Source organism: Gavia stellata, chromosome 4, assembly GCF_030936135.1.
Source record: "Gavia stellata isolate bGavSte3 chromosome 4, bGavSte3.hap2, whole genome shotgun sequence".
Taxonomy (NCBI): Eukaryota; Metazoa; Chordata; class Aves; order Gaviiformes; family Gaviidae; genus Gavia; species Gavia stellata.
Window position 1 is genome coordinate 15335357 of NC_082597.1, and position 27437 is coordinate 15362793.

General features: G+C 37.6%; 1 protein-coding gene across 1 annotated transcript in view; it reads right to left on the reverse strand.

Moving 5' to 3' along the window:
- Window positions 1–27437, reverse strand: part of SRPK2 (SRSF protein kinase 2) — a 164932-nt gene that overhangs the window by 54932 nt on the left and 82563 nt on the right. The window contains exon 3 of the mRNA XM_059816185.1: window positions 300–451. Within this exon, the coding sequence (XP_059672168.1) occupies window positions 300–451 (152 nt within the window). The remainder of the gene's footprint in view (window positions 1–299; window positions 452–27437) is intronic.

A 27437-nucleotide genomic window follows, 5' to 3' on the forward strand; every position in this document is an offset into this window, starting at 1 on the left:
TTACAGCTAACATCAATCAAGAAAAGTTTCTTCTCTATTCTTTTAACTAGGACATCAGGAAAAAAACAGGGTTGCAATATTTGTGTATTTATTGTAAAACATATGAATAAGCTATGGCTAAGTGAAAAAGTAAACCTGGAGACAGTTGTGCATCTGGACCTGAAATAAGCAGTTGTTCATAATTCTTGTATAAATAAATTCTACAATTAAAGACCATGTTTTTAAAAACCTCCCAAGAACAAGAGTTACGACTTGCATGCCAACGTTTACCCTCATCGACACTGCTGAATTGCACACACCTTTACAGTAATCTGCGGGATCCTCTTGCTCCTCATCATCGGACCCTAAAATCTCCTCCTCTGGCTCTGGCGGGGTGGGTTCCGGCAGGGGCGGAGGTGGGGGCGGGGGTGGAGGTGGAGGTGCAGAGGGAGCTTTCTGTTGAGGCTCTGGCCTGAAAACAAAAGAGCGAGCACACTTAGTAAGGAGCTTCCTCACAGGGGTAACCCAGCCCTTCAGAGGAGAAGAAAAAAATGCCTTGGAAAATACCAGTGAAGTGTGTCTCACTTATGCTCTCACTGTCATCTTTCATATCACCTGTGGGACCCTAGGGAGGCAAGGACAGAGATGCACCTGACCAGACCAAAAGCAGGTCTCAAGTGAATTTGGACTTACTCACTGGAACAGCTTGTGAAAGATATATGAAGTATATTATCAGATACAGACAAGCTTTTAGAATTCCTGATGAGCAAATGAGATGTTAGACCTATCTTTTTGAGCATGATTGAGAAGAAATATTTTTCAGAGAATATCAAGTTATTCAAAAGCTCCTGCCTGCTAGCTGAAGAAGAAAGATTTCATTAATACACAGCAAGAAACAATCTTCTAGCAACACTGACCCAAACCAGATGACTTAATGCACTTCTTATCTGTAGCAGCTGCAAAGACTATGGAAAGCTGCATCAGTATACAAAATACTGAAAACAGCTCTTAGGAAGAGAAAAAAAATTAGTCTTCCTAGGTAGCCTATGATGCACTCCCAGAACACACACAGCATGCTTTAACCCCAACCAAAACCCCACACTGCCAACCAAGAGGTGTTTTCCTGTCTTGCGTCTCCAGCGTAGAAAAAAACAAAAAAAAAGAAATATGTTTTATATCCTATTCCAAGAAAGGCTGTACTTGGTATTTCTAAACACCTACAAATTACTCACATTTCAAAATTCTAAGTATTTTCAATACACATGAAAAATTAAATCCAGAGTTGAAGCATACCTATTTGTCAAATAATTAAGAAAGCCTTCTCCAAACAAGTTGATACTTATTTTTTGCATTCATACTTCATACAAATAAAAAAATATATACTTGCCAAATAACACACTTGCAAAATACATTTGCAAAGTAACTTAAAGCATTTGTGCCATCAAAAGCTCCTATAATTTGCACTTGTATCTACTTCAAATCTAAGCTGTCTGAAAAACACCATATTGAGTATTTCGTCATTCATACAACAAAAAAATAGAAATCTGTAATTTGCTTATTTTTCACCTCCTAAAATTTAGATTCAAATATTTCCTCAATCATGAGTAAAAACTGTATTTATGTCTATCCCACTCCTATAGTCCTCCTCCTTATAATCCCCCCCCCTTTTTTTTTTTTTTTTTTTTTTACACACTGCAATTGTTCAAGACAGACAGAGCATTTGGAGTCAAAGAATACACAGTTGGTCAGAATTAAATTCCACTGGCAACATGCACCGCCTGCACAGCAGCTGCTATTATGCCTTTGCTTTAAAGGACATCACTGGAAGTTGTATGCATACCAAATTTATATGCCTGCTACCCCTTTCACATAATAACATTCTTCTATTCATTCAGTAAATGCTCAGATTTAAAGAAGAATATTTGGAACTAATTTATTAACGGTTTAAGGTATGATGAGTAATCTATCCAAATAAATAAATTTATGTAACTTTTAACCACATAAAGCTTAGGACAGAATAGAGAGAAGGGATCAGTTTGTAGGATAAACAATAAATATGTATGCATGTGCTCCTACTTACATAAATTATGCTTTTTTTTGCCTTAATCTTTCCTCTTTTGTTCCAACAGTGTCTCTATACTGTAGATTGCAAGGAAAGTAAACTGATACAGCAAACGGAAGGTACAGCACATTCTCTGACCAGTTAATCTTACTACACGTTAGATTAATGGCCCTCCAATAGCCTGGTTTCATGGTGTCAGCAAGCTGATGGCCCCCACGCCTGGTCTGATGTTGGCAGAAAGCTTTAATCAAACAAATCAGAGTATAAGGATCTACATTACAAACCTTCAAACCTCATCTGCTGGGCACAAGGCCATTTTGGTTACACAGATCAAGAACTATGAACACTTTAAAATTAATAATGCTAATGATGAGCAAGAAAAATAAAGCACAGTAAAACAGCCTGCACTTCATCGATATACCTGAAAGCAGTGTGCCAGGTAACAAAGGCACATCAATCAGTGCTTGGACTCCTCATTTTGGATGGTACCATCATTTTACTTCATTCTAACCACAAGTTTTCACGTTATTATTTTGGTCATGTAAGGTGGTACAAATGTAGCAAAACCTGGGTGTAAGCTAGGGCAATGCAGCACAGGGGTTGTAAGTTCAAAAATCCACTGAAGGTGTGCCGATTTTGCCTTTTAAGATAACAATTGCTTGCTCTATTTCTTCACATGATAACGATAATACTTTAAAAAGAATTGCAAGCATTTCTGGAATTGAGATTCACACATTTTGTCACTCATTTTGAAATAAATATCAAGGAATACCAAAAAAACTCCCTCCAAGAGAGGGAGGAAGTGTACAACCCAAGATTTCCAAAAAACCAATATGTGAATTTATGCCTAGGGAAACAGACTCAGAAGGAGCTCTATTTTCTTAATCTTTCACAAGCTACTATATTTGATTTTGTTTTCAAAAGGTTTGGGTTTTTTTCTGTCTCCGATCCTAGTTGTATTTAGTATTCAGGAGTGTTTTCTTCTTGTACTTTATGGACATCAGGAAGGAAGGAAAGACATTACTTTATTTCCTTCTGGAGTTATTTATGATTTTATCTGCGAATAACAAAACACTGATTTAAACTGAGGAACATCTTTTATTTGTCCTTTTAGCTTTGCTTGCACCTTTAGAAGCAATCAAATATTAGTACATGAAGAAGGGTGAAGGAAAGAAATGCTGCTGAGTTACATCAGTCTGACTGCTAATTCCGCATTATTGGCTTATTTTGCCATTTTTTGCTTCAGTTTAGGATTCTTAGCAAGGGATTCTTAGCATTGTTCTTTGGTTTTGTTCACTTTTACATTTCTGGGGTATACGTAAAGATCAAGTCTTCATCACTTGTAGGCAGAATTTAAGCAGCCAAGTCAAGTTGAATAACTCATCCTGGCATCACTGATGCTTGCTCTTCTGCCAATACACAATTTCACAGTGTTAGGTAGGACATCAGTCAATGAGAGAATTCCAGTTTTGCTATTTCTCAGTAGGCCTTTTTTTGAATTGGAAAGATACGCTATGACGAATATTTCAACAATATCTTCCTTTGCGATGTGTGGCATGAATATATACTTTATTCAGCTTAGATTTCATTTTTCCAGTGTTGAGTTTGTTAAAATGTGAATTATTTTTCCTTCAAAGTGGACTTTAAAACATCTTTGGCATTAAAAATACAGCCATTAAGAAAGCTGTGAGTAATAAACATGTATGCTAACCTCCATTTCCTTTTCAGAAACATAATTGTCAAAACCTATCATAACATAACAAGCTATTCAACAGCTGAATTATTTCAAGTTACTACTCTTTCTTATTTCTTAAAATGTTGTATGCAATGATATGCATTAGGTAACACATGCATGCAGAGGCATATACTAAATCCGTTTTTCTTTTTTCTGAAGTAATCACTTGGTACTCTGTGGTCTACCACTACTAGGTTATCCATCACCATCCAAGCATAAACACTTAATTAACAGAAGAAGATGACACATCATTTCCAGACTCACAGTATTCTGTCAGTAGGTATGCAGAGAACGCACCATCTCCACAGGCTACAATGACAAACCTTGTAATTGTACTGAAAGAAGCATTACAAACAATTACCAAACTCTAGGCAGGATGTTTTATCTTTTAATTGCTCTCTTTTCAACGGACAAAAATAAATTTACAGCAGAGTCCAATCAAAATACAATGAAATCCTATTTTTAACCTGCTCTTAGATGAAATGTGTAGTAAGACAAAAGAAAAGTTGAAGCACTTGTCCTCTACAGTGAACTTGAAGCAAAATACGACAAAACACTGCATGGAGTCTTACAGAAAAATCAATTGCCCATTTTATGAAATGTAAAATTGCTGACAATTTCACTGTTCTCCGTCATGGACATGTTGCTCCATGTTCCAACTGGGGAATGGCCAACAGTAAAAGCAATCTACATAACATTAAAACCTGAAAATGCTACAAAAATTATACCATGGGAAATTCAGGAAGAATCGTTCCGTTTTTTTGTTGTTGATGCTGTGGGTTTGTTTGCTATTCTTCTCTTCTGGAAAAGGTAAAACAAGAGCAGTGAGGGTGATTAAAAACATGAAATGCCTTCCATATGGGAAGCATCTGAACATACCAGAACTCTTCAGCCAGGAAAACAGACAGTGGAGATCTGTAAAATCTTGAGAGGCACAGAGAAAGCAAATAGGAAATGACTGTTCGCTGCCTCTCCCTATACAAACTGAGCCAAGTTGACAAAAAAACTAAAGAAAAAAATTACTCATGCAACATTATGTTAAAGACTAAAGCCACCTTTTTTCCTCAGGTATCATGGATAAGAGAAGTTAGCTAAGTTCAAATAGGACTCAGAAAAACTCATGGAAGAAAAATCGACTGATAGCTAATACAAAATCGCCTTTGACTCACGAAGCCCATCAGCTTGAGATTGCTGGATTTGGGAAAGTATTCAGCACGTCGAGGCCCAACCCTGCGCTCTTCCCCAGGCAACTGCTCCTGGCCAGAAGGAACGTAGATGCACCCTGGGTCTGACCTTGCGCTGTCACTTCATCTGCAGACATTCCTTCCTTTTCCTCAACAAATGAATGCCTTCCATTACTAAAAACCAAAACAGACTTCAGGTCTTTTTATCCAAAGCCCTCATAGACAAAAAATAGGTTTTCATTGTTATTATCACATAATGGATAATAATGCATTGCAGGCAAGACTGCTATACAAGATTACTTGAAGAAATTCTCATGTTGCTCTCCATGGGGAACAGGCATATAACAGGAGGAGTCCTTCTCTATGAACACTGTACTGTACGTATGGTGAACTACTGCATTTATTAACTTAAAAGACTACTTTTAGGTAAACAGAACTTTACCTTAAATGTAGCTAAAGCCTGCACCTGATTCTCCTACCTTTAGGAGAGCATTGTCTCAGAAGGAAAACAGACTGAGTCAAATGAAAAAAACTGAGGTGCAGAAATTGCTGGGGTTAAGCTAAGAACTACCTCAATCTGAGCAGAAAAAACCTTTCCTTAAGATTCAGATGAACACGTCCAGAGAAATTTTTTGCTAACAGAAAATGCAATTAAAAGGAAGTTAAACGACTCCTTCATATATTTAATAAAATAAAATTTTGAATAAACTGTATTCTAATAATGTTACGAACCTTCTGACATGTCCACAGAGGCTCTTTGGTGAATTTCAATTTGAAGATGAAAAAAAGCAAAAAAAAAAAAAAAAAGGAGGCAGGGGAAGGGTAAACATCAGAAGAAATATGATATGAACCTCCTAATGCCAAGATGTGAGCAAGCTCTGTAAGGAGCTCCAGCCATGCTTCCCTCCAGCTCCAGAAGGCAAAATCTTCCATGCTCCCAGGCAAGGCTCTCAGGTACTGTAGAGTTTAAAGACTGCAATCTCTATACACAAGCTTCTTCCAGCTGTTATTAATTGCTTAAGGACTCAGTTATTTGGATCGATCTCTCATTTGTTCAAATGGTGTCTGCTTTACTAGTTGAACTCCTGCCTGTTCTTTTTTCAAAATGCAGACTTGGCTTCATTAGACAGGTGCCTTCTAACAGTGAGGTCTTTCAGCCAGAGGCAGCCTCAAACGAAGGCTTTCTAAATAAATCCACAGACATACAACAAGCAACAAAAACACAAGAAAGATCAAAACAACTGCCAAGTTCTTGCTCAAGGAACAAAATGATGTTGCATATTTCAAGTAAGATTTTAAATTGGTTATAAATCTGAGTAATTTTAAATTTTAGTAGTTATGATAAATTATTTGTAATTTATTATAATTATTTTAATTATGCCAGAGGTCATCTTACTGTTTTTAGAAACAAAGTCTATAAATCCAGAAGGAAACAGAGCATAAGGAGACATGTTTTTAACTAACTCCAGGAAATTGTTAATGTGAACTTCCAGAGACAGCTTTACTTTACGTGAAAAGCACTATTTGTGTTCTTATACTAGTGCAAAACTATACTACAATTTCCAATTCTAGAAAATCCATGCATAAAAAGAGAGACTACTGGCATGTCACAAGCGTGAAACAGTTTCTACATCTGGTCATTATCAAACAAAGTTATCACTCCTCCTGGGACTTGACATTCCTTCAAAAGATACCATCACACCGTCAAACATCAATCGAAGCACCAGTGGAAACCCCTCCTGGAACAGAGTATGCTGAGACATGGTAGCTTCTGTAACCTCAAACAAACAGCAAGGCAGAGAATGAATTTTTCATTCCCATCTTGCTTACTAGCCTTTTGGAGGCAACCTTCAATGTATACCCAAAGTCAAAGTAAAATGCCAAGGAACTCTACCTTCTTCTGTTCAAAACAACAGGTACTATAAATAAATACCATTTCAAGCAGCTAGTACTGCAGTCTTATCATGCCACCACCCCAGCCTAGCAGCAGAGTGCGGGTGCAAAGAGAGATCCTTCTCGTTTTCTGCTCCTCACCACAGAGCTTCTCCCTCGCCTCAGTGTTGGGATCTAGAGATTACACAGCCACAATGGATAATGAATCCATGAACCATGCTCCCTCACTCTGCAGCCACATCGGAGGCAAGGCGAGCAGGAGGAGCACATCGCCAAGGGCAGAGCTGAGGGGAACCAGTAGCAGCCTACCATTATATCAAATCACATGTAACACAAAGCAGTAAGGTCTGCCAGGTTTGTAGACATTACATGTGATAGCTCTTTTGGGCCTTCTCTGAAACAGAGTTACACCAAGCTCCCAGAAGTAATTAGTTTCAAGCTCTGAAAGTCAATCCCAAATTAAATTTTGTTCTCAAACACATGCAATTCTGTTAAAATGTTCTTAAGACAGCACACCAGAAGCCAAACCTATCCAGGAAGCCTCAATCTTAACTGAACTTGCCAAGGTATTATGTTTTCCTCCTCAAATACTGTTTTTTTTGCAGAGTTCTACTTTCCAGACTAGTCATCCATTACAGGCTTGCAGAGGAAAAAAAGTCAACATTTAAAAAAGAAAAAACAGACCCAGCTGGTGACACAAAAAGAAAATACCTAGAATGTACACTCAGCAGCTTGCACTTTATCCATATTTCTAGTCACCAGTAAAATGTTATAAAGGCTAAGAAAGTTACTAAAAAAAGGCACAAATTCCTAAAAGCCAAAGAGGAGAAACAAAGCTGTCGTAACTCCATGGAATATGTACTGATCAATGGGGAATACGGAGTTTCTTATACATGCATCCTAAGATGCCAAAACGAAACCTCTACCTGAATTAAGTCAGATAAGGAATATTACTCCCATGCAACAATAAAAACCTTGTTAAAAAACAAGCCAGTCCCATAAACCACATATGAAGCTTCACTTTCTCCAAATCCTCTTGCAACAAGAGTCCTTTCTCACGCTGCACAGCCCCCTCCTCTGCCTCCCTGCATATGCACCTCCACTTCTGACCGATGAGAAGACCTGACAGCAAACACTGGCATATGATAACGAAGTAGCCACTATTTGCTTTGACTTATTTTTCCTCTTACTATGGTTAAGCTGCGTGACGGATTACTTTTAACAGAATGACAAGTGTATAAATGGAAATTAATTTTTTACTTTCTTTTTGGCGTGTTATGTTGTAGTATTTAATTTTTGACTTTCTCTTTGGCATGTTAAATTATAGTGTTTCTAGTCTTTCTATTAATAAGATATAACCAGAAAACATGCTGTTGTTGCCTTTAGCAACAAATCTGCAAGTTTTGAAAGGTAGGGGGAAGAAGCACCCTCTGCTCTCCAACAGCCCTATCTGCCCCTGGAAAAGTCAGTAGATTTAACTCAGTTTGGCATCAAAATCCCTTAAAGTCAACAACCCTTTGAAGTCAAAGATGGACTCAAATATGAATTCATAACTAAATTATGGAACATGGGATTTAGTCTTTGTTTATCAGTACAAGCCAACAACTTCCTTAGAGTTAATATAAACATGCATACACTACAAGGAAGTACATATTCCATTTACATGCGTTAGAAACCATATGAAGACAACTGTGATAAGCAAAATAAGCAGAAGTAAATCAACAAATGCAGTGTTTTGCACCCCTTTTTACCTGTTTAACAGCCTAGTAGAAAAGATTTCATAGGAACAGTGAAATTGTAAGCCTTCACTTAGTATCAAATGCAGTCAGCAGCAGAGCACCTCGTTTCCACCCCGCCTCCCAAAAGCACCCTGGTAAAACGTAACCCTGACTTTACGTGATCATCTCAATGCAAAAAAGCATTTTTCCTCTCCATGCTCAGTTAACGTTTGGAAGACCCATTCATCCTGTTAGTGCAAATGCATCATGCTCTGGATTATGTCTGGGACCTCAATTCTACAGGCAATGAGAAAAGGGTAAGCAGAGAAGCATTTTGGATGGGACAAACACTGAGGGATGTAACTGGCAAGGCTAAAAAAAAAGAGCCTGAAGGAACAAGGTTGGCTGACTAAGTCAGCAATTAGAGGAACCTCTCTGCCTGCAGCAAATACAAAGCATCACTGCAGCGACAAATTCTGAATACCATAGTTGGAACTCTATTGATACCAAACTTCACATCGTTTACCTTGCTTTTGAGAAGTTGAAATGTGCATTTTACATGAACCCCTTACAATTGTAACTCCTTTTCACTAACAGTTTCTTTCAAAATGGATTGCTCTCAATCCTTCTAAAAAAAACACACAACCCCCCTCCCAAACTTCCAAATGCTAGTAACGTCTCCTCCATATAACAAGAATTTTAACAAATCTCTTCACAGTTCCTACTAGCATTTTATGAAAGTACCTATGCCTGCACTGCAATATCCATAAATAATTAAAACAAGCTAAAAAAGAGCAACTTAAAACTTTTTACCTTAAATATTAGACATAAGTTGCAAATACGCCTATCATTCAAAAACATTGTGCCAGTGTTCAAAAGTTACTAAAATTCTTCCATTTTGGGTGTATGTGGCCCTAAGTATAATATATGAAATGACTGCTTTGAGTTTTGCTCTATATATTGCTCATTCACGTTAATTTAAGCATCCATTTTCATAAAATACATAAAAGAAGCAAAGAGACTGCAAAATCCAGCAGCAGTCACAAGAAAGAAAATGGCAAAATTACAGACACATGTTTTTCACAAAAATGCATTCTCGCCCAAATACAGATAAATAGTGAGCAGCTGGTTTTAAATATGCCATATTTTAAAATATGGCCTCAAATACTTTGAGGGCTCCACCTATATCTGGCGGTGAACAAAATTTTAGCATCCATTCTTCTGTATCTAGTATTATCATAAGCAAGAACATACTTTGAAACCTGGACACTGACCATGGTTAAGCCAGGACCAAGATACGAGCTGCCAGTAAGCACAAACATGGCCTATTTTTGCTGGTCTGCTTAGATGTGCACACTGGCTTTGCTGAGTTTCCTGCATCTAGGAGACAGTTTTTGCAGCAGCTGTTTCATAGAGGTGAAAAGAAAAGGAATCATGGTCACTCTTTAGCTCTGAATTACAGCCTAGAAGAGACTGGCTTTTCATCTCCAGTATGAGGACTTTCACTCTGTAATAAGACTCACTCAACGAGGCCGCCTTCATCATCTTCTCAGGTAATACACGATGCAATTCATGACCCTTTACTTGATCTTTTCCCCGTCTTGTCTTCATAGAGGCGGTAGCAATTACTACTGTTCAGACACATGGTAACACTTTTTATTTGCATAATTATTGATAAATTGATCTAGAAGAAAAGAGTAACATAAGTTCCTGAGAAAAAAAAAGTATCTTTTTTAAAGTGCCTAGATCTCTGAATTTTTTTTTCACGTCACTTTGCATAATTTTTAATCCAAAATTTACAGCTGATCTCTTGCCCAACCACCTTATAGAATAGGGCATCTTTTATTTATTTTATGCAAATTTCACGACATATCTTTCCAAAAGCCACTGCATGCAGCATCCTCAGTGCATAAGATTCTTTCATGTGCTGTGTTGCCTATTCAACATTCCCAAGGAAATGCCTTTCAATTCCTTATTCCCATCAACCATTTGTCTTGTGGGTTGTAGAACCCATTTTGGAGCTCTCAATTTTTTTTGAAGCTTGCAAGTGAAGGTTCTTTCATTTGACTGGATCTTCAACAAGCAGCAGCCGTTTCAGGAGTTAGGGAAGTCACTTCAGTATTTTAGATCCCTGTCCAGCTGGTTCAGCTGGCTTGGATGAGGCAGTTTTGGATACCAAATACTGTGACAATTCCTGATGAGGTTTTCAGAATCTCTTTTGTGTCAGCAAGTCTGAGAATAAGGGTTATCAGACCATCTGACTCATCCCAGCCTTGGCATGCTTCACCTCACAGCATGGATGCTGGATGACTCACTTATTGAAATATTCCTATTTCTAACAGCAAAAGAGAGTCTCATCCATGGCAGAAAAGCACTCAAGGAATCCCAGCTGTCGTGGTATCCCAGATGAACGTTCTCCCTTGTAAAGAAAATGCAACTGTAACGACGCACCTGCCTCCTAGAGTGAGATCTTTCCATATCCTATGCCTTGATACCAGAATGCTGTGACTGAAGCTTCCCCTACCAGGCCAGTAAACTGTACACCTCAGGAAAGGAAGCTCAGCTTGTAAAGGTAAATTCTGAACCCAGTTTACAAGAAGTGGACAGCAAATATTACCAGGAGGCTATCACCTCCAGTTCACCTTTTTAACATGAGTAAACCCATCTCAGGGTTTCTCAGAGAAGGACAATGGTGCCTGCATCTGACCACTACCAGAGAGCTGTTTGCAAAACTGAAGAACTTTCCAATTCCAGGTTTCAGAAGTCAAATGTCCAGGACAATTGGCATGGCACAGTAAAGGTCAGAAACACTCTGGTGCTGAGTCCTAATGACAGTAAAGGATGATGACATCATGACTTCAAACCCATGACATACTACAAGCAGAAACTGAGGTCCAAGGAACATTACAAGTTTACTGCTGCTGAAAATGGAATCATTAAGGTGTTATGATGCTGGCAAAGCTTCTGATCTGACTGGTGCTAAAACTAAGACACACTACATATGTTTGCAATGTTTTGCCTTGACTTTCGCTAAGCTGAGTCAGTGCCAAAGCCAGCTAAAGCCTACTCTGGCATTGGCTTGGTTATCTGACAAGCCTCAGAGAAGCCTTCAAGAAGCTATGTAGACTATCAGCAATAACGGATAGAAAAGAGCTGAGGGAAACTAAGAACTGAACCACTGTGTTTCAAGAGACGAAGCTGAGAGGAACTGAAAGTGTACCAGACTCACCTCACCTTATGTATCTATAGCTACTGCACAGGTAAAGTTGTTTTTCTACTCCTGAACGAAGATGCGTACATGCAGTCAGGGCCACTGTGCACACAAGCTATCAATTAGAGCTTTGATTTGCTAAACCTCTGAAAAGATGATAGCTGAAACACATGCTGATTGCAGGATGGGATGGAGATATTCCACTATAAAGTGAGACATCTTTAAATCATCAGCATGACAAGGCAGCCAAGCCTTGGACAGCTGTAAAATGCCTTCAGACTTAATCCTGATTGATAGTGCGGGTGCCAGACATAGGGAAGAGGCTAATATTCCTCTGTGAACATTTCATCTACTTGGATTTCTACAAGAGTCCCAGTTAGGATAAATCAGTTCCCTTTAGAAATTTGATTAATTCCTGCTAAACAGTACCAGATACAGACTAACTGTATAGTGCTCGGGTTGGGAAAGAAAGATGATGATTCGTTGAGACGAACGGAGCCCTTCACACTTCTGAATAATACTGCTTCCAGCTAGGTTCATTTTCTCAGAAGGTTCTGACTTCTCAGAACATCCCACTTCAAAGTGTAGCAAGTACTTTGCAGTGTAGGAGGCATAGAGAAACGCAAAGAGATAAGCAAAGCTTCACCCTAGTCCCATCAAAGATAAAAGAGAAACTGCAGTCTTTAGAAATCCCTTCCTTTAATGACTCCTGGTACCCAAAAGAAAATGTAGCATTTCTAGAAAGCTCCCCAATACCTTTAAATCATGCCTTCCTCTCTCCTAACTTTTTCATTAATAACAAAGGAAAATAACTAGCTGAAGGTATCTTCAATGCAGATTCAATTCTCCAGAAATACAACTTCTAGGGAAGTATAAGAAGCAGCCTTGTTTTGTTTATCTTAAACACAACCTTCACTTTCTTCACCTCACCACACATCATCTAATGTCCCAGTCTACCCCTGTATCAGCAATCTTCACAAGTAGATGGAAGATAGTTTGTAAAATGATGTCCATAGTTCTTCCAATTTCATCTTAATTCCCCTTAGGTATCTGTTATCAGCTACACCCATTTCTTGAACAAATAATGATGACACCTAATATACAAATGGCAAGCACAAATATACAGGGAGGAGCAATTGTGCAGAACTACTGGACAGTCTTCAGCAAATAAGGAGCGTAAGGGGCCTGGCTTCCTCACCATTCTCAGGGACAGAGGGAGGGAAAATAAAAATACAGGAGTCAGTGTCAGAGCTCTCCCCATCCCTACAATCATGCAAGAAGTAGAAAAAGGTATACTAAGTACCACTGAAAGATAACAGAGGGTTGAATGAACAACCAAGCAAGGATTATCTTTTGAAAACCCAGAAAAAAATAAAGAAAACCAGAGGGAAAGGATTGCCATAAAAGAAGAACAAGATTTTTCTGGAAGTCCTCAAAGACCTTCATGAAAATGATTTTAAAAGAGTTCAGACAGTGAAAACTAGACTGAAGAAGCTAGGAGACTAAGCCAAAACTCAGTCTATTTTGTCCCTGTTTTGCCCCAGTATAAAACCCCCTTTGTCCTCAGTACAGAAGACTCCTTGCTATTTCCATGCAAATATAGCAGTAATAATTGTGTATATATTTAACAGTGCTGTTCTGTTAGATAAAAATAAAAATTAATTTTCTATTGCAAAGAGCAAACAATAGGTTTCAATTTCCATTGTTATACAGATCTACTTTTTCAACAGAATTATAGAAAATGTTAAATGTTTTTGTGTCTTGAAATACATTTCCCGTCTAAAAATGTAGGTCTGCATCTCTTCCCTTGCATAAAAATACCAACCACAGCACAGCATCAGCCTTTCTCCCAGGGCTGCCACGTTGCCATGGAAACTGGCCTTGATTTCTACTGCCAATATAGGTTCCATGTAAGCAGGAAAAGAGCTTAAGTAATATTTATATAATATGCAACAGAGAACATATATACAATGTTTATGATTTCATTGGAGGCCTGCAAACTGGCTGAAGTGGCTTAAAAGAATTCTCAGACTTTCTACCAGATATTCAAAGTATATTTGTTACCAGCCTCAAAATCATAGCATAGGAAATACATACATATGTGGAATACAGTATGTTCTTTTCTCCCTCTTGTTTTCAATCAAAAAGACAAACTCTGTACTTCATAAGTAAATAAAATCATGTGTTCTTGAATTGTACTGTGAAAAACCTAGAATTTAATTTATTCCCTTAAGAGTGAGATAACCCCTTTGCCTTATTCTCAGAAAGCCATGATAGAAGACTATAAAGGTTTTTTTGTAACAGATTTTGAAACAAAGGAAAGCCAACCCAACCTTCGGTATTCCCCTTCTTTTAATAGGTTGGCATATCTGTCTCCTCTCCCACCCCCTTCAAACAAATTTCCTGTAAAAATATTGCAGTAAAAATACTGCGCCACAATTCTGGTAGGTTTTCTTTGGTTTTTTGTTTGGGTTTTTTTTTTTTTTCTGAATACAAGCTGTGTATGCCCAGTTAGCCTTCACTGAATCACGGAAGGGTTGAGGTTGGAAGGGACCTCTGGAGGTCATCTGGTCCAACCTCTTGCTGCTCCAGCTGGGCCACCTAGAGCCAGCTGCCCAGGATTGTGTCCAGATGGCTTTGAATATCTCTAAGGATGGAGATTCCACCACCTCTCTGGGCAACCAACCCCTGCCAGTGCCCAGCTTTCAACACCAGGCATGAGATCAAGAAGCACATTCAAAATTATAAAGGGCAAACAACCCACTGGTTAATGCCCCAAAAATGTCTTCAATACCAAAACAACTTTATTAGACAGCTTACTGTAAAATGCCAGAATGGAAAATACCTTTCAACTCTATATAAAGGGGTGGTAAATGCTGCAGAGACTCTTACACACCCAAGAAAAAAAATGAAGTCCAATTTCCCTTACCTCTGTTAAGACTTTCTCAGAACACTTTTTCAAAGGTAACATGTTTTGGGAAGAACTACTGGTCTTAAGTATTTTTTTTGTCTGGAAAAATTTCTGACTAGAAATATGAAAGTGAGAGATGCAGAGACACACACGCACTCTCTACATGTAGACAGCTTGGGAAAGACTCTCAAAGCCAGGTTCAAACCCCTGATCGGAGACATAATTTTTAGTTCAGGTATCTGTAGTTCTTTCCTACGCCATAAGCCACTACGCAAAGTCTATTACTAGAGTCAAGTCTTACCCTCTTTATCACCTACCTATACAGCCTTTCTTCCAAATAGATTGTTTTAAGCTACAAACATTAACTAGAACGAATTCTTTTTCTTGAGACAGAAATCCCATAGAAAAGAAGCAGACCCAAGAACTTGAGTGCAGTGATACTAGAAGGGCTCTTCTAGGACAGATCAAAGATCCACATAGGCCAGTATCCTCTATCCAGAAAAGCAGCCATGTGCAGACAGACATCCAAGAAAAAGCGTAAGAACAACCTAAGCACACAGGGATCCTCTCTCCCCCAAACAGTCCCCTGGTCTCCCAACAAATGGCAACTCAGAGGCCACCAGATGGGATTCCTATGTATTTAGGTAACTCCCACCTGATATTTATTCCACAAATCTATCCAGTTCCCCCTTGAACATGTGGAAACTTGTAACATCCACGTGCTATGGCATGAAATTCCAGGGCATACTGACACCTTTTCTAAAGTATCATCTTCTTGTGTTTGTTCTGCATCTGCCACCTCCTAGCTTCAACTGGCATCCTTTGATTCTTGTACTGAAAGTGCCTGCGAACAGTCATTCTGCAATCACCCTCTCCCTGGCACACAATTTAACAGACATCTACTGTATCCCCCTCTGCCATCTGTTTTTCAGCCTTGAAGAGTCCTACTCAGTTTTGTCTTTTCTCACAGGAAAGCTGCTCCATAATTCAAGATCCTCCTCTTCACTCTTCCCTGAACCCTGCTATGCTGTACCCTTTGTATGCAATATTCCATAAGTGATGCGTGATGGGCTTATATTTTGGCATAATGGTATTTTCTACTGTGTTGTCTCCTTCTTTGTTCCTAATCATGTACTTGCCTTTTTTAATCACTACTGAACACAAAGCTGATGCTTTTATGAAACATCTATTTCAATGGTAGTTCCCTAAATAATTATTATCACCTCAGAATCCATTATTTTGTATGAAAAGTTATAATTATTTTTCAATGCGTATCACTTTAACATTTATCTAGGCTTAATCTCATTTGCCATTTTAACATCCAAAATGCTGGTATGAATATAGTGAACTAGACTTGATGTAGTTTTTTTTGACCAAGAACCACCATGACAAAAAAGAAAAGAAGAAATGCATATGCTTCCACCAGAAAATATAACCAAAATAAGCTTCTTTGTATCTTCTGGAAAACAAAGAACTAGTTTTGATTGCAGGTTTTTTCTTGTTTTTAACATCCTAGGTCTATGGCTAGTTCATATAACTCTGACTCCCCAGAACCGCCTAATTGTTTTCTAATGAGAGTATGATTATGGTATGAGTTATTACATCTTTGAATAGAAGTAGATTAATCAGTAACTCTAAAAAGAAATAACATTTCCTTTTAAAATATCATTTTACACAAAAATAATTATGTATCTCATGAAATTTAAGTAAATAATATTTTAGAATTGTAAAGAGACATGAAATTAAAAATATTTACCGAAGTCATACACAAAGACGCTTGCTCTGCTTTAATTAACATCAGACAGCCCCATGAAACATGTACTTTGCAAAATAATGCAGAGAAGACATGTCCTTTAAGATAATTTTATCTTTGGCTCAAAGATACTACCGAGGTGTCATCCCTCTTGAAAAGAACATACGCAATTTATCAATACAACCTGTGACTTCAAAATAGTCATCACATCCATAGAAATTCAAGTTTAAAGAAGAAATAATTGTCATTGACAGGAAAAAAAGTATCAACATGAAAATACGAGATATTACAGACTGAACTAAAAAAAAAGAGAACAGTGTTCATCATTACAATTCTGAAGCCATATGCCAGGAAGATAAAATGTACCTACCTAATTCAGAAAGGTGAGGAGACTATTAGAAACCTAGTTGATTTCAACTCCCTCTACAACAACAGCAGGAAAAAAGGGGCAATTCACACACTAGCTTAGTAGTAAAAACAGATATTTACTTTCAAATGAATTATGACTGCTGTATCAATAGATGAACAAACTTTATTAAAATAATTTTGCTTTTTATTGGGAGGGGAGAAGATTACAAGTGAGAGATAGGGCTATTTACATTTCAGTGGTAACTAAATGTTTACACTCCCAGAACATGAATAAAATTAACTGAACATGCTACAAATTTAAGTTTTGATCAGAGAAACAACACTTCTCTGGAAACAGCTGCTCTAAAAATATCATAGTGACAATAGCTAAAGGTAAAGGAGAATAATTTTAAAATCAATCACATGGGCTTCATTGTTATCTACTTGCAAAAGCCTAGAATCAGCTCAGCCAGTGCAGGCCAAACAGCTCTGAGCTCAACGGAGATTTTGGCTAAGCAGTCTAGAGAAGACAGTAGTTGCTTCAGGCAATTTATAAATTGGTAGAAATCTTCCATATGTTTGTAGCAGGAAAATACATTGAAATGTTTATTAAATTTTATAGTGTAGTATGTTTCATTTTCATTTCATTATTCTGATTGCATAGGAGACCTGGCCTTTATAACATTTATTTTTTATTTTTCAACTGATAAGAATATATTCAAATGAAGCCCCTACAAAATAGTAGCAGGCTGCAACTTAATCCAGTAACATAAAAAAAGCCATTTTCCCTTCAGCTATTGCTGTACAGACAAATTGCTGTTCTGAGAGATGCCTGTTATTTACCTGTGTCATTAAATAAAAAAGTAAATAAAATATCTTTATGAATCATTAAGATCTATAAAAATGAATAATTAAACAATTCCAGCAAATGAGAACTCTAATACTAGAGTGATCTTTGTTCAGATAAGCTGACATTTAGCAGGATTCTCAACTGTATCTTCCACAAAGGGTGTATCTTCCACTGCACATGGACAATGCATACATTTGTCAACAGTATTACGAATTTAAAGATCAACTAGGCAAAAGACTAAGACCACTGTAATATATACATAAATACAACAAAATGACCAGGAATGAATCCTTAAGTGAAAACTGCTTTTTATATTTAAAATACTAGTTTGCACTTAAATTTCATTGCGAACCTCAGACACTTTGCTCTGACTTTCCTGTCAAGTTATTTTTCTTACTGTCAGGTCCCACTGGGAATAGCACCACACTATCTTATATGCTAACATACGCTCAATTACATGTAGTTGAAATGGTTTCCAAAGATATTGCCTAATAATCAGATCTTCAATGACCAGAAGCAAAACTGTTATTATAAAGTAGGTTTTAAGCTCTGTGGGTGGTTTTTTGGTTTGGGGGGTTTTGGGTGGTTTTTTTTTTTTTTCCTTTTTCAATCTGCAGAGTAAAATACAAATCCAAGCTAGCAGAAAGATAGTGAGGGGAAAACTTTCCTGTTCATCTTCAAGGCTTTGCTCACTGACAACTCCAGCCTCCCCATACACAGCCTTCAGTTGACCTATCCCAGTGTGAGCAGAAAACAGTCATAAGATATAAACAGGAAGATACATTCATTTATTTCCTGTATATTTTCTGACTCTGCTAAGAAAAGTATTTAGAGCAATTAAAGGAAAACAGAGACATCAGAAATGTGACTTAGCTCATGGTTTTTTTCCAGGTTTTGAAGTGTGACTGAGAACTGCAGCTACCACAGCCTCCACCCAGAAAAGGCTTTTGGTTCAAGAGTGGAGATCACAGCAGAAGGAGTGAATAATAAATCCAAAGATTTTGCCTCAGCTGAGAGGCAAAAAAACTGCATTGTTTTGCCCCTTCAGCCTGTGCTCCTCCTTTTTTGCCATTTATTTCAGGCATTTATCTATGGCAAGTGTTTAATACTTAGCTATGCGATATACTACCCCTATGAAACTAAACCACTATCTTCCCAACAAAGGAAGTGTTTGCAGAACGTGGTTCTTAAAAGTTTCACCAACAATGTGTAAAGGAAATATCAGAATACAGTATCCCTCTGGGTACAGTAATGAAACAAAAATGTCAGAATACGCACCATATACAAGCAATGGAGCATGCACACACATGACACCAACACAGATGCTTCAAACAGTACGTAGTTTTGGGGTTTTTTTCCTTTTCAAAACACAAATTTGATACACAGCCACCACACAATTTCTAAGCTCAAGAAGAGTTTTAGCACAGTTCTGTCAAATATAACAAAAGCAAAAAACAATCATACTCATTTTGCAGATGACATAAGCATCCTTAAAATTTGCAACAGAATTTTATTCAGGTTAAGGGAATTCTCAGGAACCAGAAACCACATGAGCAAAACTGCTACTACAGTTTTAAAGAAATACAGCAGTAATTTGCATTGCAATTAACGTGCAATGCAAAACATATGTGGACAGACTCCACACTGAAAAAAAAATATTATTTGCTCCTTACAAAACAAATATTTTGGATTTTAGGGTCACACGAATGCTGGGGAAGAGCGCTTTAAGAATTGTACTGTGAGACATCATTATGGTTGGACTTGATGATCTTAAAGGTCTTTTCCAACCTTCGTGATTCTGTGATTCCCGATGTCCTATAAGAAACACAGAAAAATATCTAAAACCAGGTCTGAGGCAAATGCAAAGCTTTCAATTTTTTTCAGCTTACTTGTTATTTGTATACACATATCTGGCTTAGGAAGGATTTTCTTTTAAATTTAGAATTCAAATGCAGCGGTCAGGCTGTGTATTTGTACAGGAAAGGTTCTTTTGGAAAAACTGGAAATACTGGAAAACATGACTTGTTTGTTGCACTGTGTTACTTCCCACGCTTTACTTAAAACTTTACTTAAAACTGTAGTTTTATTAATTCTCTTAGAGGTTTTTTTTTTTTATTAACTCTTTAGAGAAAATCAGAACTTGAATGCATGTACGTCTAGTGCTACACTTGACTACACCCCAGAGTGAGCTCAAACTACAGCATTCTCCTACTTATACTGCATTGTACACTGAGTTATCACCTGAAAGGCAGGTGCAGACTGCCCTGTCTCCATTCCCAATGGTGGGGGAGCCAGGACAGAAACAAGGGAAGGGGTAAGGCCTGTAAAGCTGTACTTTTTTTAAATGCAGAAGAGAATATTGCCATAGCAACATACATGAAATGAGTTTCTAGAATTCTTTTTCTCAGCTTGTGACAGTTCTGCAAGGCTAAATAACTGAGCATATGATTCCATGCCTAAAAAAAGTTTATGGATACAGACTTAGAAATCCCTACAATGCTTGCAATGCTCTGATGGTTTGGGGGTTTTTTTTGTGTTGCCTTTTTTTTTTAAGCTTAAATTACTCTGCTCTTTGAAAGAGACTGGAAGAAATTCTACTCATGGGAAGTAATTCACTCACGGGAAGGATCAATTCTAAAAATGAACAGACTACCTGAACGGTTAAAACCCTTACTAAAACCCCCAGATTTACCAAGCAACCTACCTAAAAAGCGCAGGTACTAGAAACACAGTAGTTTTATTTAGCTTGGCTGAAAATAAAATAACAGTTCTTCTGCCTGCTTCCTTCTTCTACCTAGGACCAAACAACGATTAGGAACTACGCACAAATGACCCACATATATTTGCTAAATTTAAAACTTCACAGAATTTTTATTGCATTTTTTTCTTTACTGTACACTTGCATGAGCTTAAGTAAAACTAATAATTTCATCTTCTACAAGCTAAAAATCCCTGTAATGGAAATGAAAAGGACACTTAATAATTGTGTCATTAACTATATTGCTGAATAAGTGACTATAAAGACTGGACAAACTCCTCTGCAAGAAGTTAAATGCTTACGGTCAAAAAGACAGAATGTGGCTACAAACAAAGCGTTTTTCCATATTTTCCCTCTAAATCAAAATACTGAAAATAGATCTGGAATGTAGTCTTTGGAGGGATATTAAAAAAAAATTTGAAAATCGCAACTAACTTAAAAAAATAATCTTTTCTTAAAAATATACTCTGCAGATCTGATTTTTACAGCTCAATAACCAGTCCAAACCAAAGGAGGCCGTGTTTTGCAGAACTAGTCTCCTAAAATAAGCATGCAAAAAGGACAGTAAATTTTAAACACTACTGCTGCAAGCATGTATGAATAGAACAGTAAGTGACAGTTTTGTAAGTCTGCTTTCAAACCAGCAAAACGTGCCCTCAACCCTTCCAGGACAGGGACTGTAGTTAAATCAAAATGTGTCCGAATACAGGGTCTAATCCACACCGAAAGCTTAAAGATGTGGGCACACTCTTCTGCCAACTTAACTTCAAAGGCCATGGTAGGCCATGCTTCAGAAAGACTTAAATCTAAATTGTAACACAAACAGCTCTTAACCTTTCATCTCCTTTACTTTTTCCACCTAATCTACAATACTTTGGAAACATTGCAAATAGTTAGATAGTTAAAACAGGACAAGTTATCCTGAATGGTAGGATGAAGAATGATTTTATGAAAACTCTAAATGGATAGTCAAACCTCAGAATGAAGTCACCAGGCATTTGTTACAGGACTCAGCCTTCACTGGCAAGTGCACCATGGTGGTGTTAAAGCTGGAAAGGCCTAAAGCTATAAGGAAATAAGGCTTACTTACCAAGAACAGCAACAATATTTTAATAAACAGTTCTTGATACTGGGAATAAAAAGAAGATTAGCATTCTGGCTCGGAGTTTTTCATCAAGATTGACAATAAGCTGGTTCTTGTTAGAGCTGAGGAAAAAGCTCTGAGCCCAAAGACATGTTCAGTTTTTCGAACTAATTTGGTCTAATAAAAACACAAGGTATTCAGTAATGTTAATGGTTTGCATAGCGAAGTTATTTCAGAAAATTATGCTCTTGATAACCCTGTATCCACCCAGATGATGGACTGAGCAGTCAGGTGTAGTTCTAACAATGATCCTTCTGCACACACACAATGCAGAAATCTTCAGGTAAAGGCTCACAAGTTTGACTTCATCTCCGTTTCTCCATTAGGTGCCCTTCAGCACTTCCTTGGTGACAACGACCCCAGAACCATAACACCATGTTCACTACAGGAAGACCACTCCAGCAGGCTGGCTGCCACGCATCTGTCGCTGCCCTTGGGCTCAGCTCCATTCCCTGCTTACCAGCAGGTCCACCAGCTTTCCGCAGGGCGAGATCTCCACATTCCTCTCTGGCACCGGGTCCCAGGAAATTTGGAAGAGCATGGTATGTGTGAAGGTGCCTGAGCAGGTGCATACTGGCTCTAGGCACAGCTATCCCCAGGTATGATGGTACAGCCTGCCTGGGCTACACACCAAAAGCCCAGTAAGGGGTGCTCACCTCACTGCACTCTGAAGTCCCCGCTAAAGGTTTGTCATTACACCTCTACCCGTGCAGTAACGTGAAACCATTACAGATACTGGCAGCCTTGTCAGCACAACCAGGGAGCTTTAGCAGAAAAGTAGAGATGCCACCTTTGAATAAAAAGCTGAGGGCTTTGGAAGGACTTACTGCTTGCATTATGGATTCTTTCCCTTCTTAAAAATGAGAAATGAGGGGAGAGAAACTACTGTAGCAAAGAAAATGACTCAAATATAATGTGAAGGCATCCAATCTAGACTCTGATTTTGTACTTAGATAAAAAAATGTTCTCCTAAGAAATAGGATCACTGCATATTCTGGACACAGATAGAGTCACTGAATGTCTGTACACTAATATCCAACAAAGCATGGAGCTTAAGTCACTTGCCAATATATTGAACTGTCTCCAAAATCAAAAGAGTTCTTGTTAAAATAGAGCATCACTTGCAGGGCCTGACAGTCAACGGGCTGACTTAGAGAGGAGGCTCTTTGTAACAACACTGTAGAACAGTCTGTGTAAAAACCGAGCTAAAAATAACCTTGAATTTTGTGAGAAAGAGAGTCTAATGAAACACAATAAATTAAACCATATTTTTATGAGGATTTTTTTTTTCCCTTCTGGCAGAAGAAAGAAACTGCAGTCCAGAGTTACACAACTTACACAGTACGCTAAATCCAAACTTACACCACCTGTCTTCAAAATTGCAAAGTGGTCTGGGTGAGTACAATCTTACTCTTCAGCACTGTTCATGAACTGTCATTCAGATTTAAAAAAATTTAAAAAATAGACTGACAAGTGGGTGTAATATTCAAGCAGCATGTGCTGCACGTACACCGTGGTGAAAGGGAATTCTAATTCTTAGCAGGCTATAAAGAACTATTAACATCTATAAAATCTGGACTTGAGAAAAATGGAAGTCATGTGCAAGCCAAAGGTTTGCTTAATATTTATTTCTAGTTTCTAATTACAACTGATTTTTGCACTTTTACTATACTTTGATTTCCCTTTCCAAGAGAGAAGGAAAAAAGGAAGCACATAATCTGTGTATCTATTGTGTGTGGAGAAAGAGTGCAAGAGGCACAGCTGGCATTCACACAATTCCCAAAGTCAGGAACATGCCAAATAGCAAAGCTTTGCACGGTGGCTTCTACACAACCTCACAGAGGCCTTCTTTTAGTTAGCTATGCTACATCTCATTTATACATCTTGTAAACCCAGCTTCCCAAATAAGACTGGGTTCAAGAAAGCATTAATAAAGCTATAACTTCATAATTTTTGGAAATACTGGTTTTGCCTTTACAAATGCTAAAATGGGTTGCATTAATACTATATTTTTTTTAAGAAAGGAAGTATCAAGAGTATTGAAAACTTGTGAAGAAGATTTTAAGGAATCTTTTACTTCCTTAAGTTTACAGCAATCATGTCTTTTTTTTTTTTTTTAAAAAAAGAACTTTTTGAGGAGTTCCAAAAAAGATGAGCAAGTAGAATAAAGCAGCATTTTCTATGGAAAATATAATTAGAATGTCACTAATCTAAACGGTGTCAAAATTTAATGACTAACCTTTATTGAAGTGCCTTCTCATTTTGCTACAAAAAAGGGAGAGGCATAACTTACTTTTATACAAGGGTGATTTTCTGCATTTTAAAATATTACTAAAGCTCTGGATAAACATAGTATCATTGAACATGGCTCATACCTTTCAGTAAACAAATTAGTGTGGGGGTGCAACCAAAAATTTTATGGCAGTACTATGGCAAATGAAGACTGAAGTTAACTTGCAAGACTCTAGCCAAATTGCTGTGAGAGAGAGATGGAAACTGAGCTGGGAAATAATCACAGAGATCTGAAGGACACACAAATGACAAGGTGGATATGATGCCAGCTACCATATGAAAACACCAGAGAATGGAATTTACGCATCAGTTAAGAAAACAGGGAAGCAGCAGTTGAATCTATTTAAATTAAAAATGGACACCATTTATTTGTAGGAACAGGCTATATGGTAGCTTGAAACTTCAACTGTAACAAAAGCAAAAGACTGAAAAAAGAATAGAAAAGAACCACTAAATTTTTAAGGTTTTTAGTTTTTAAAACAATTCAAAATCAGGATTGCAACCTAAAGCCATTAATATTAAGCCCTGAGGTTAATTCAGTAACTGTTCAAATCAGGAAGACAACAGAACTGAAATTTTCCAAGAAGTAATATTCTTTTCATAATAAAAAGTTCTGGCTTAGGTTCTCTACACATCAAAAGAGGACTCCAAAACACTTATCATGACTGCCAGTCCTTCCATTTCTATAAAAATATGTATAAAATGTACACCGTGCATACATAAAGCAATCACAAAAACAGGTAAGTACTGAAAAGACTGGTTCAGTTTTGTGTGAACCCCATGACTTTGCATCTATCTCATGCATACTGTGATTACCTTGCTACTGTCACCAGAAATTGTCTTGTACCCGCTTACCAGTCTATTGCCTAAAAAACCACAACAAAAAAAAAAAACAAACCTGAAAAACCCTTTAAAAACAGGACGATGTAGGATTCTATACCCTCCTTTTACAAGTTCTTTACAAAGGTTGAAAACCTGTAAATTTTCATTTTGGAATTTAAGTATTTTTCTTGCTTGTCCTTACTTTAGACATTAAACTACCATCTATATTACAAGATTCTGCAGGTGGCTAAAAGAATTATGTGATTATGACTTTAGAGACACTCTAGATTATTAACCTGAGAATCAAGATGAGATGTGAGGTTTTATTCTGTTTTGTCCCCTCCACCCCAGTCTGCCTCGATAAGGATTCAACAACTCTGCCACTTTAATTAAAACAGTGAGAACTAGTAATGCACATCTGACTCATGCAAAAAACCTCCAGCAAAACAGAGAAGATACTAGACTAGAAATTCTATTTAAAAGATGTAAAAAGCTGGATGACAGTATGAAAAACATTTTGGAGTAGGAGGGGAACAGTCCAGAACACCTTCATAACTTCTGTATACATTTCAAAAACAAGGTGCAAGTTTATTTCTTCTTTATTCTGTACATGGCATGTTCAAAATAATAATAATTAGGGAGAAAATAGTTACACTTTTGCTTAGCACCTGAAATGTCTTCAACAACTTACTTTCCACTATTTCAAAACGGTCTTCACAATAAAGGACTATTACAGAAATATCTTCTAGAAAAAGAACACTGAGTTTGTGATTTTTACTATATATTACTGATCACTTCCAAACCCACACACATGCATTTTTCTTATCTACAGACATGAGACTTTATTCGGTGATCTACACTGACCAAGTTCTTGAAAAAAACTTTCCATTGAACTACAAGACTCAATACTTGTATATGTGATTTAATCAAAGTTCTGCAATTCTAATATAAAACAACACAACTGTTATTCTACCTGTAGAGAAACAATGATCAACAGTTGCATATTTTTATCTTCAAAAAAATACTTTTCTTACCTGAAGAGTTCAAAAGCTATCAGTGCCAAGTATGGTCCATTCACACTCAGTAAGAAAAAGTCTAGATTTACTTGGTCCATTTCATTTCTTCTCAAAAATAAAACTTACCTTGATGATACAGGTAGCTACTTTGAGTTCTGCTAGCAAAAGAATGGCCACACTGAGTCAGATCAAAGTGGCATCTAGTCCATTATCCTATTCCTGACAGTGGATATCTTGGGAAGGGTACAGGAACGATCAAACACGTGACAATAGCCAAACACTGGCCCAGTGTGCAACAATTTGCCATAAGGACTTCTTGGGCCACAAATGGGATCTTTGTATTTAACAGTCTTCAGTGAAGTATTTTTCTATAAACTTGTTCAGTCACCTCTTGAACTGATGTAAATTTAACATTAACATCCTGTGGCAAGGACTTCCACACACTTAACTGCCCACATTTGAAGAACTATTTCCTTTTGTTTGTTCAGAAACTGCCTGCAAGCTTCCTGTATTGGAAGAAACAGTGGAAAAAAAAAATTTTCTTATTTACTCTTTTCATGTCACTCACAATTTTATAAATTTCATGTCACTTCTCTCAATCATTTACTATATTCTTTCTGAGATGGCGAGCAGGCACTGAGTGCCATATTTAAGGCACGAGACACTGCTTATTTATCCACTGATCACAATTCCTTTCCTGATAGTCCCTAACATCCTACTTACAGTCCTATTACACCACTGAGCCGTGACTTCCGTGGATCCAGTACTCCTCCAATATTGATAACAATGACACTAGATCCCACCACTACATGTAAAGGTTTCCCCCCCCCATGAGCTTCATTTTACCTTTGTTACACTTTTATGTACATTATCTCCCCCTTGTAGAGTTTTTTTTTTTCTGAAATTTTCAGCAATCCCTCTATTTTACTATCCAGAACAAATCTGTATGATTGGTACAACATTACAACAGCAGGAGGTCATGCTCCCTACTCCAATTTTTTTTCACCTGCCTCCAGCTGCACACTCCTCTCCTACTAAATCCAAGCAAAAATCTCCAAAGCAAATCAAACTGGTTAATGTTTCTGTCTCACAAGTTAGAAGTACTGCACAGAAGAGCCACAAGTGATACAGCTGATGCAAGATAGGGCATGGAATAAACAATAGCAGAACAATATGCACAGCAGAAGGAGGAATAAATCATCACCTTCCTTGCTTTTTTTTGGTGGCAGGGAGCTAATCTCCCTGCTTCTTCCTTTCCTGGGGCTGAGAGTGGATCTGTGGTTCAGTAATATGTACAGAATAAACCTGATAGCTCGCTGTCACTGTGAAAGAGTTAGTCTTGCTCCTCTCTCTCATAGTCATGGACATGCAGTCCTGCCCTCTCCTTTCCACCCGCTCTAGCACTCATTTGTTCACTTCTTTTGGAGATTGTTCTAACAAGCTGAAGCATAATGGGCAAGTTGCAAAGTGAGTGCAAATGCAGAGATAAGATGATGTGGACAGGACTGCATGGAAGATGGATCAGTTATTTCAGTGGCAATGAGCTCTTAGATTTGCTGTTATTCGGTGTATCTTCAGAGTGTTATCTCTTTAGAAGGATTATCTCTTTAGAAACTGTCAGAGTGAAGCTTCGCAATTGACCTAGGTTGGTCCAAGTTGATGCTTCCAGTGAGAGGAACTGTCCTGCCTTCTGCTTATTTCTACGCATTTCTTCTGCCTGCATTTGTGCTCATGCCACTATGCTACATAGCTCCCTAATCC